The sequence below is a fragment of the Palaemon carinicauda genome, chromosome 20 (genome assembly GCF_036898095.1).
Source record: "Palaemon carinicauda isolate YSFRI2023 chromosome 20, ASM3689809v2, whole genome shotgun sequence".
In the NCBI taxonomy this organism is placed as follows: Eukaryota; Metazoa; Arthropoda; class Malacostraca; order Decapoda; family Palaemonidae; genus Palaemon; species Palaemon carinicauda.
The window spans coordinates 59,355,931-59,367,372 of NC_090744.1; the positions used below are offsets into that span (position 1 = coordinate 59,355,931).

Genomic DNA, 11,442 nt, shown 5'->3' on the forward strand with positions numbered 1-11,442 from the left:
TGTGACCTGGGAAGGTTTTTTGACCTGGGAAGGGGCTTCGGGGCCTTGTCCCCAGCTAGGGGTTGTGATTGAATCACTGTAACAGACAATTGTCTCCACAGCACAAACTTTCCCCTTACGTTATCTAAACCAAACTCTTTCATAAAAGGTAAGAAAAAAAAAACATTCCCTTGAAAACTATATTTCCTTCTACAAAAAAAAGAAAAAAAAAACACCAGCAACCACACTTACAACTATAATATTAAAACTATAGTAATCACTTAATACTGAAATAAACTGCATTCAATTAAATCTCAAAATAAATCACAAAACTTAAAACTAACAAAATACACAACAAACAAAAACACTTGAACATATAATATAAGTGTGTGGACACCTTCGTCCACACAAAGGCTAAAGTCCAACGCCACAACTTCAGTTGCAACGCCACACTATGGCAACACCACTCTCACTCAGTAAAAAAAATTATTAATTGGTTTAGATCGTGAGCGTTATCATCATCATCATCATCAGCAGCAGCATCATCATAATCATCATCATCATCCGTAATGAAGAGTACCAAAACAAATTCCAAGTCCGGTGATCAATAGGTCTTACGTTTCAAAGACCATTTAAATGGAAATCCTTCAAAATAATCCAGGCCATCAACACTATCTTCATTCAAACAAAAATTTTTTCTCAAAAGGAATAAGTAATTCCAAGGAGGAATCACGGCTCAAAAAAATAAATGATCACTTCCAACGTTGGTCAAATCAATCAATTAAATATAGAAATCTAGCGTGCACACAGACAACTGCCTCAAGTTGCAGTCAATAAAAAAATAGGCATTCTCTCCGAAACATTTACTACTGTCCTAAAATAGCTAAAAGGTAAAGAAACAGTCAATTATTCCAACAGTCTTTCTCACAACAAACAATCGATACACTATCTCTCTCTCTCTCTCTCTCTCTCTCTCTCTCTCTCTCTCTCTCTCTCTCTCTCTCTCAGGATTTGGCAAAGAAAAAACAAAAAAATAAAAATAGATAAAAATTAATCCTCCAAATCCTTTCCCCTTACTTTGCCAAATCCTTATCACACAACACTTACATTATTTTTTTCATTACCCAGTCGCAGTCGGGAACGGGACCTCTGCTCCGAGTAACTGGGCCTTCATACACTCTCTCATACATGTCTTCTTTATCACAATCACTCGCTACATTAACACTATTTCTATCTAAATCCCTATCATCTAATATAGCATGTACAATCCTATCTACCTCGGTCTCATCTGGCCCTAAAATTACACTCATTTCTGTAAACAGTTCATCCATTTCATCAAAAATATTCTCAAGTTCAGCAAAATATTCATTCATGCTACTTATCATTCTCCAATCTCTCATTCTCGCATTCGTCATCTTTTATTTTACATCATCTAAGGAAAAGCCACACACACTATAGATATCATTCATACTCAGCCATGATTCATCTGTATTAACACATTTATCTTCCATACACACATGCACATTTACACCCTTGTCATACTTATTTCTATTCTCCCTTTTACTCAGAAAATTTCCCCTTCTTTCATCCTTAATAAAGCTCTCGTATTCTTTCTTTTCATATATTGTACTAACACCAACTGTTTACCTTCTAGACCTATTTCCTCATACATACTAGGTTCACACTTGTTCCTTTTCAACCATTTACATATCCCATTCTCTTGGATACACTTAGGTACCTCCTTCCATTTACGCAACTGGTTGTGGTGTGCTCTAACTCTTTCCACACTACCATCCACACACAACTTACCCAACACATAACTTAATCCACTTGAACCAACTTCTAACACCCCATATGGATCCTCAAACTTATCACGCACCTTATATACATTCATTCTACCCTTTTCAATTACTTCTTTCATTACTCTCTCACCAACTTTGAAGCTTTCAAACCTCTCATTTGCTTTTCTCCACACATCTCTATCATCCTTCGACACACCCAACCTCGGTCTTACTATCTTTTCAAAATTTAACACAAACTTACATGGAGACATACCCGTACTCTTATGCACTGTTGCATTATAAGCCCACAACGCTCTACCAACATACAAATCCCAATCATTATCACATATACTCATCATTCGCAAAATTTCAGTTAATGTTCTTACAGTCCTTTCAGCCAACCCATTCGCACTTGGCATATAAGGAGTCGAATACTCGTGTTCAATACCCCATTCTCTTAACATCTGCTCAAACTCCCATCCAACAAACTCAGGGCCATTATCACTTAACATTCTCACAGGCTTACACACACACATCGGGAACATCATTTGACCAACTATTCTTGCAACAGTCTCACTCCTTTTATTCTTTATAGGCACTACATACGTAAACTTACTCGTGTTATACTGTAATAATCATTCCCACGTGTCCCTTCGCAGTCACAGGCAACGAAACACAATCAATCACAAACATCTGAAATGGTTCTTTCATACATAATCTCAAAACAGGCGGATTAGCATGCACTCTCTTAGACTTTCCTTTCTGGCAATCTTCACACTTAGTCGCTACATCCTTACATATCTGACTGAACCCAGGTGTAAACAATCTCTTACGCATGCATTCCCACAATTTATTCCTACCCATATGCCCATATCTGTCATGCACTAACATACACATACTTACAGCTGCATGCATCGGAAACACAGGAACATATATATCTTCATCCATTCCTTTATGTAAAAAATAAACAATATTTTTACACACAATAAGTCTCTTACTAACTTTCTTATACACCTCTAAATCAGACGGCCATTCTTCTACCTCTATACTATTCGACATACATTTACGTAACCTTTTCATTTCCAAACATTCATCTTGCATTTCTTCCACCTCCTCTTTAGTCAATAGATCATCCTCACTCCTCGTAATATCAACCATGCCAACAAAATTTGCAATAAATACACTATTATCTTTTATCACAACTACTTCACATCCATTTTTCAGAAGCAAACCAATACCAATATCAACTGATAGATCCTGCAATCTTAAAAAATCCATTCCTATGTAAAACAAATAGGCATCTCATTCTCTCCCATTACAATTTGTAAAATATTTACTTGTATTTTAATCTTTAAAATAAAACTTTGTTAAATTATAGAATAAAACTTTTGTCGGGTAAAATTAATACTGGTTAAAACTAGTGGGTTGTTCCCATGATAGTTTGGTTCCGATTTTCATTTTTGTCTTGTCTCGCCTCGCGCTGTCATTCTGTTCACAGTTTTAGTTCACGGCTGAGACTCGCACAGGGTGGAGGTAAGGGTGGTCTTTGTATTAGCTTATTTTCATTGCTGTTTAGAAAAAGTTTATTGAGCCATATATAATATTGAGTGTTATTAATTTGTTATAGCCAGTCATTAACAGTTTGTGTTAAATTTGTATAATTTTTGTTTGGTTCTATATATGGCTGTTATTTTTGTTTTCAGCTGCTGGAGTAGAGGTCCTCTCCAGCCTTTACCCACGAAGAATTTACTGCCTAAATTTACTTGTCATTTTAGTCATGAAGTTCTACTTTCAAGTCATGTATAAATGTTATGTATGTATTATGTATAAATAAATTGTTTATGGCTTTTTATACAGTTTATGATTGCACCTCGATTTAGGACCATCCCATACGTCATGAACAGCATGACTCATTTTACATTTGTTTAAATAATTCTACATTTGGTGTCAGGTGTGGGGTCCTAAGTTTTATGGGTGCTTTCATTACTGTGCCATTGAGGTCGTGTGGGAGACTGGCCTTGTGTTGCGAAAATTGTTGTGTATTGTCATTATACCAAGCACTATTGTTACTTATCCTGGTTTAAGGAACAAGGCTAGGTTCGTGTTTATTATGTAATGATATAAGTATAATTGCCTGCCTTAAACCCAGGGCTTACTATATTGAGCTAAGTCCACTATAACGTTGCGGTCTATTTTTTTTTGTGAACTCATATTTTTTATTTTTTTGTTAATTATTGCCTATTACCATGTCTAGTTTATTAAAACTAAGAGAACTTGCTACGGATCTTGGTTTAGCTGGTGATGATGCGGTAGAGTTTATCACTCGTCAACAAAATATTGAGAGAGAAGAGCGAGCACAAGAGCGTGAGTATAAAAAGCTCGAAGCTGAACGAGAGTTAGAACTTAGAAAAATAGAAGAGAGAAGTAAAGACCGGCAGCATGAAATAGACATGCTTGCGAAGAGAGCTGTAGCTCCCACTAATGTGTCTAGCACTTGTCCCAGACATTCTTCTGATGAAATAAAATTGCTTAGTTTTAAAGAGGGTGATGATTTTAGTGTTTTTCTCTCATATTTTGAGAGAATTTGCGAAGCAAATGGATGGGATTTAGAAGCTGATGGTGTAATTAGACTGTTACCGTTATTACAAGGCAAGCTAAGGGAGGTTTATATAACGCTTCCTTTCGAAGCCACTGGCACTTATTCTGATTTGAAGAAAGAGTTGTTGAATGCTTATTATATGAACTCTGATTATTATAGAACTGAATTTCGGCATGCTCGTATTTCCCCCCATCAGACTTTTCGACAGTTTGGCTTTACTTTACGTAGACTCCTGAATCATTGGTTGGAAACATCGAAGGTAAATAATAGTTATGAATCTTTATCGGATTTCATATTGTGTGACCAATTATTAGCTTCAGTAACTCCCGAGTTGCGCAGTACCCTTAAAGATAGAAAGTGGCATACTTTTGATGAATTGATTAACGAGGCAGATACTTATGCGGCTGCTCATAACTTGTATACCAAATTGTCTAAAAGTAGTTCGAGGAAGTCTGTGGTCAATAACACTAATTCATTAAAGAATTCTGATCATTCAGTCGTACAGCCAAATATTACAAAAGTAAAAAGGAAAATAGTTTGTCATAGTTGCGGTTTAGAAGGTCATATAAGACCACAGTGTCCTCAGAATAAATCTTTGATAAGGAAGGAGAATCCTATGATTCATAATGTTATAACTAGTTCTGATCATACGAGTGACGATTCCGGAGTTGGTAATGTCGTTCCCCATAAAGTTAATTTTGTTTTTGGCTCTACTGTATCTGGCTCTTTGAAATTTGAAAATTGCAAGGTAAATGGTGCTAATATTTCGACCATGGTACGTGATACTGGGTGTACTTGTATAGTTGTGTCGGAACAGTTATTACCATCCATACCTTTTGATGAACACACCAAATTTGCGTCAGTTAGTGATTATTTGGGTAGAACTGATAAATTCCCTGTGGTTAAGTGTCATATTGCTTGTGATTATTTTACGGGATGGACTGAAGTGGTAAAGGCACCCATTAAGTTTTGTGGTGTGCTTACAGGACAAGTGGAGGATAATGATATCTCTACCTGCCAATCTGTTATGACCAGAGGTCAAGTAAAAGCCGATAGTACTCGTCCTGCTCCCCTGATTACAAATAAATCTAAGGTTCTTGGTGACTTAAACGTGAGTGTGTCGGATTTTAAGCAAGAGCAAATGAATTGCCCTTCTTTGCAGAGCATTCGTGAGAAGCTTGATAAATATATTACTGAAATATCCAAGGGAAATGTTTACCAGTACATTATTGACAAAGGTTTCCTTTATAGGAAGTGTATACAGAGTAACAATAGGGTGATGTTAGGAGTAAAAGTTCTAGTGGTACCACGAAAGTTCAGGGAATTAATTATGAAAATGGCTCACGATTCGTTGTTGGCTGGACATTTTAGTAACTGTAAAACTAAAGACAAAGTGTTTGCATTGTACTTTTGGCCAGGTGCTACAGCTGACATCCTGCGCTATTGTAGATCATGTGATATATGTCAAAGAACTACTTCCCAAGGTCGTGTCAAGAAGGCACCACTTCAAACAGTACCTATAATAACCGAACCTTTTGCAAAGGTCGCAGTTGATATAGTTGGGCCTTTGTCACCCCCTTCTGAGGACGGTCATAGGTTTATTTTGACATTAGTTGATTGTGCTACCCGTTACCCTGAGGCTATCCCTCTAAAGAGAATAGATTCTATTTCTTGTGCTGAAGCCCTATTAAGTATCTTTACACGTATAGGTATCCCAAAAGAGGTTCTATCAGATAGAGGACGTCAGTTTGTTTCTTCAGTGATGGAAGAAGTGCATAAGTTACTTAATATAAAGCCAATTTTTACATCACCATACCATCCACAGGCTAATGGGTATTGTGAGCGTTTTAATGGGGTATTGAAAAGTATAATTAAAAAGATTTGTTCAGATTATCCTCGCTGTTGGCACAGATACCTTCCGTGTGCCTTATTTGCTGTTAGAGAAATCCCTAACAATACTTTAGGATTTTCTCCTTTTGAACTGATTTATGGACGAAATGTGAGAGGTCCTTTATCCATATTGAAAGAGTTGTTTACTAATCAGGACCTTAATGAAGAAATTAGGAATTCTTATGAGTATGTGTTGGATCTGCGTGATAGGTTAGAGGAAACAGCACAGATCGCACTCCAGAATGCCAAGGTTAATTTTAGCAAATATAAAACTTATTATGATCTGAAAACATCTGATAGAAAATTTGTTATCGGTGATGAGGTTCTGTTACTGTTACCTTCCGACACTAATAAGCTCTTATCTCAGTGGCAGGGTCCATATAAGGTAATTGGCAAGAAAGGTCAGGTTGATTATATTATAGAAGTAAGGAATAAACATAAAGTTTTCCATGTAAATATGTTAAAAAAGTATTACCGTAGGGCCACTATTAACAATTTGCAAGTGTTTGATGAGGTTACCCCTTTTGAACAGAAGGTTTTAATGGGACCTCTGGATTTTGTACAGGTTGCTGTAGTTACTCAATGTACAGATTCTCCTTTGCCAGTGTTAGATACAGAGTCTGGGACTGAACCTGATGTGAATCCTTATCTAACTACAGAACAAAAGGCAGAGTTATCCATTTTGTTAGACAGCTATAAGGATGTTCTAAGTGATATACCTGGTTGTGTTAAAAACTTTAGTCATTCCATACAGTTAACTACCACAGAGCCTGTCAAGAGAAAGCCTTACGCTGTTCCTTATCACTTAAGAGAGGTATTCAACCGTGAAGTTGATAAATTGTTGGAGCTTGATATAATTGAAGCATCTATATCTAACTATTGTTCACCGGTTGTGCTTGTAAAAAAATCGGATGCCAGTTATCGGATGTGTATAGATTTTAGGCAGTTAAATGCTGCAACAGTGTTTGATTGTGAACCTATTCCTACTATAGATGAGAGCTTAGACAAATTTTCAAACTGCAAATATTTGTCGGAAATTGATCTTGCTAAAGCTTATTACCAGGTTCCAATGGAAGAATCCTGCCGGAAATATACTGCATTCAGTACTAATAGGGGATTATTTCAATTCAAAAGAATGCCATTTGGATTAAGTACTGCCTGTAGTACATATAACCGTCTGATGCGCCAAGTGTTGAAAAATTTAGACCATGTTAGTTTTTATTTTGATAACATTTTTGTTCACTCTAGCTCATGGCCTGAACACTTGGTGGCCCTCGAGAAAGTGTTTGCCAGACTTCGCAGTTGGAATTTAACTTGTGGTCCCTCTAAGTGTCGTTTTGGTTACGAGGTAATTCACTATTTGGGATACCAGATTGGTAGGAACTCTCTGCAACCATTACCAGATAAAGTACAAGCAATTGTGGATATGCCTTTTCCAAGTAAGAAACGGCAATTACGATCATTTTTAGGGTCTGTTTCTTTCTATAGAAGATTTATTTCACAATTTGGAAGTATCTCTGCTCCTCTGTCTGATTATTTAAAAAAAAATCAACCTGATATAATCATCTGGAATGCTAAGGCGAGAGAAGCATTTGAGATGTTGAAAGCAAAGTTAACACATGCTCCTATTTTGCAATTACCAGACCTTAGTAAGCCATTTGGTCTGAGAACAGATGCAAGTGATCATGGAATAGGTGGTGCACTGTTGCAATACGATTCCAAGGGTATACCATTTCCTATTGCTTACGCTAGTCGTAAGTTGCAAACTTCAGAATTTAAGTATTCAGTCATTGAAAAAGAAACCTTAGCAATTGTTTGGTCTGTGAGAAAGTTCCAACAGTACCTATATGGAAGATCATTCTTTTTAGAGACTGTCCATCGTCCTTTAACTTATCTGAGAAATATCAAAGCTCATAATGCAAGACTGATGCGATGGAGTCTCCTTCTTCAAGAGTACCAGTTTCAAATAACTCATATTAAAGGAGCTGCCAATGTTCTAGCTGATGCATTGTCCCGCAATCCCACGTAGGTTAAAAATTTTCCCTGAAAATTATCTTGGGGTGGAAGAATGTAAAATATTTACTTGTATTTTAATCTTTAAAATAAAACTTTGTTAAATTATAGAATAAAACTTTTGTCGGGTAAAATTAATACTGGTTAAAACTAGTGGGTTGTTCCCATGATAGTTTGGTTCCGATTTTCATTTTTGTCTTGTCTCGCCTTGCGCTGTCATTCTGTTCACAGTTTTAGTTCACGGCCGAGACTCGCACAGGGTGGAGGTAAGGGTGGTCTTTGTATTAGCTTATTTTCATTGCTGTTTAGAAAAAGTTTATTGAGCCATATATAATATTGAGTGTTATTAATTTGTTATAGCCAGTCATTAACAGTTTGTGTTAAATTTGTATAATTTTTGTTTGGTTCTATATATGGCTGTTATTTTTGTTTTCAGCTTCTAGAGTAGAGGTCCTCTCCAGCCTTTACCCACGAAGAATTTACTGCCTAAATTTACTTGTCATTTTAGTCATGAAGTTCTACTTTCAAGTCATGTATAAATGTTATGTATGTATTATGTATAAATAAATTGTTTATGGCTTTTTATACAGTTTATGATTGCACCTCGATTTAGGACCATCCCATACGTCATGAACAGCATGACTTATTTTACATTTGTTTAAATAATTCTACACAATTAAATTATGTTCCACTTCCATACTTCCCAGTTTTACTTTCAAACGCACTTTTTCCAAAACTAGCAAACTTCTTTTACCTATCCCATGAATTTTCACACTCGTACATTGCCTTTTCACTTCCCAATTGTACCGCTCTATTTCCTTGACAACAGACATATTCACTAATGGCACTTGCGCGCCTGTATCAATTAAACTACAGTATTCATTCTCATTTATACCCACATAAGTCATCATTCTTCCTTTTACATCATGCTTACAAATGTTTACTCTCCTATCAATACGGTTATTCTTGTCACACCTATGTTCCTCTTCGCCATCTTCCATGCTCATACCACTCTGATTCAAGTCACTCGTGCAATCTTCCTTCTCACCCAACAAATTGCGACATCTTTCATTACACTGTAACCTCACTATATACTCCCTTTCAGTCTCCTTATTTGCCTGGTATTGCATCGGATGTTTTCACCCAAAATTCAAATAAACAGTTACACCATACAACATGCTTACTACCAACAATACTTTTGATAACAATTCACCCTCAAGCACACTATCCTCCTCCTTATATGCCATTTCTTTTGATACTTCATTCCTAACACTCATTCTAAGCTCATCTACGCTAGCAGGTATATCTCTATTCAAACCCTTCAATTTGAACTTATTCAACCCACTCAAAATTCATTTATACACCATGTCATCCCCTTCAAAACTATGTACCACCACTATATCTTCCGGCAACCTCTCAAAATTACTATCAATCTCGCTATTATCTTCTATCTTACCATGCATTCTTAACATCGCATCTGCTATCACGTTCTTACTCCCAGGAACATATTCTAGCTTAAAGTCAAATTCATTCAAATCCTTTATTGTTCTCGCAACCCTAGCATTCACAGACTCTTTCCAAACCATGTACACTAGGGGCTGATGGTCAGTACGCACGATAAATTTCTCACCATACAAAAATACCTTCAACGCTTTCACGCAAAACCTTATCGCAGCCAACTCCCTCTTAATTGTGGAATACTTTCGCTCAGCCTTATCAAATGCTTTACTTACATACGCTATCAATCTCAACTGTTCATCTCCATTTATTCTTTGCATTTGAACCAAGCAACCACCCATACTAATCCCACTAGCATCCGTATATAACTCTAGCATACTCGCATGCTCACTATAGTCGGGAAAGGCCAAAGTGACGTCTCTTGCAGCCTCTTCTTTCAACTTTTCCAATGCTTCAATCATACGCTCATCCCATTTCAGTCTCATACTATTTCTCTTTCCTGTCCACTCATTCAAAGGCTTCCCTATACCCGAACAATCTCTGACAAACTTCCGACCAAATTCAATCAACCCAAGAAAACCTCTCAACTCACGCACAGTACGAGGACGTGGAAATTCTCTCACCTTACTTACAAACTTATTACTCTTCCTTATACCTGATTCACTCACCACATGCCCAAGAAATTCAACCTCCCCGGCCAACCATGTACACTTTTCAAGCTTAACTTTTACACCAACTTCTATCAACCATTCTAATACTGCTTCAACAGTCTCACTAACAATCAAAATATCATCTATAAAAACAGTCACCTTCTGTCAATCAAACCCAGCCAAAACAACATTCATCACCCTCTGTAAGGCACCAGGCGCATTAGCAAGGCCAAAACTTAATCTTCAAAACTGATAGTGACAGTTACTGCTCGAAAATGCCGTATTGTGCCTGCTCCCCTCTGCCAAAGGCATCTGGTAATAGCATCTAATTAATCTAACATTGTAAAAACTCTCATACCATGCATCTTATACACACAGTCAGACACTCTACATTCATCGGGAAACGTTCTTTAACAGTTATTCCATTCACCTTCCTATAATTAATACACATACATAAACTTCCATCCAGCTTTCTTACAGGTACAATAGGGCTATTCCAGGCACTCTCACTCCTTTCTATTACACCCATTTGCTCTAACTCCTGGCACTGCTCTTCTATTTCTCTGGCAATAGGCGGAGAAAAATGTCGGGGACGCTGATATAGGGGGATATCATTACTAAGAACTATCTTAAATTCAGGCAGCTTTGACAGCCCACAATCCTCGTCACCACGACTCAAAACTCCCCGTCTATCCCATAACTTCCTATACAATTGTTCCCTTTCTCCCTCACTTATATTCTCATCTGTAATAATTAGAAGAGTAATATTACATGTTTAAAACAAATGACGTAATATGTCATGTTGGTTGGAAGAGCTAACCCTGGGATTTGCTGTAGTCATTCAAATTATAAGCAGGATGTATAATGCTAACCTCGGCAAATTGACATTCTTTCTTAACGTCAACACATTGTCTCCTCGTGTGAAAGTTTATGACGTCATCGGATGCAGGTGTCTTCCGATTCCGTCACGTGGCTAAATCAAAGCAAGCATACGATATCTGTGATATCGATAATTTATTCAGTTCATATATAAACTTCACCAGAATTGGTCGTCTGGAGCAACACAGCTTCC

The 11,442-nt window shown here is 37.0% G+C and overlaps 1 protein-coding gene across 1 annotated transcript; it reads left to right on the top strand.

Annotated features, from left to right (window-relative positions):
- The first annotated feature begins 4,006 nt into the window (after nt 1-4,006).
- Nucleotides 4,007-8,278, top strand: LOC137659821 (uncharacterized). The gene has a single exon (XM_068394615.1). It carries the CDS (start codon nt 4,007-4,009, stop codon nt 8,276-8,278), a length of 4,272 nt encoding a protein of 1,423 aa, XP_068250716.1.
- Nucleotides 8,279-11,442: the final 3,164 nt, after the last annotated feature.

What these genes read in the sequence shown, in the direction of transcription:
- LOC137659821 (XM_068394615.1), top strand. Translation starts at nt 4,007, where the DNA reads ATGTCTAGTTTATTAAAACTAAGAGAACTTGCTACGGATCTTGGTTTA.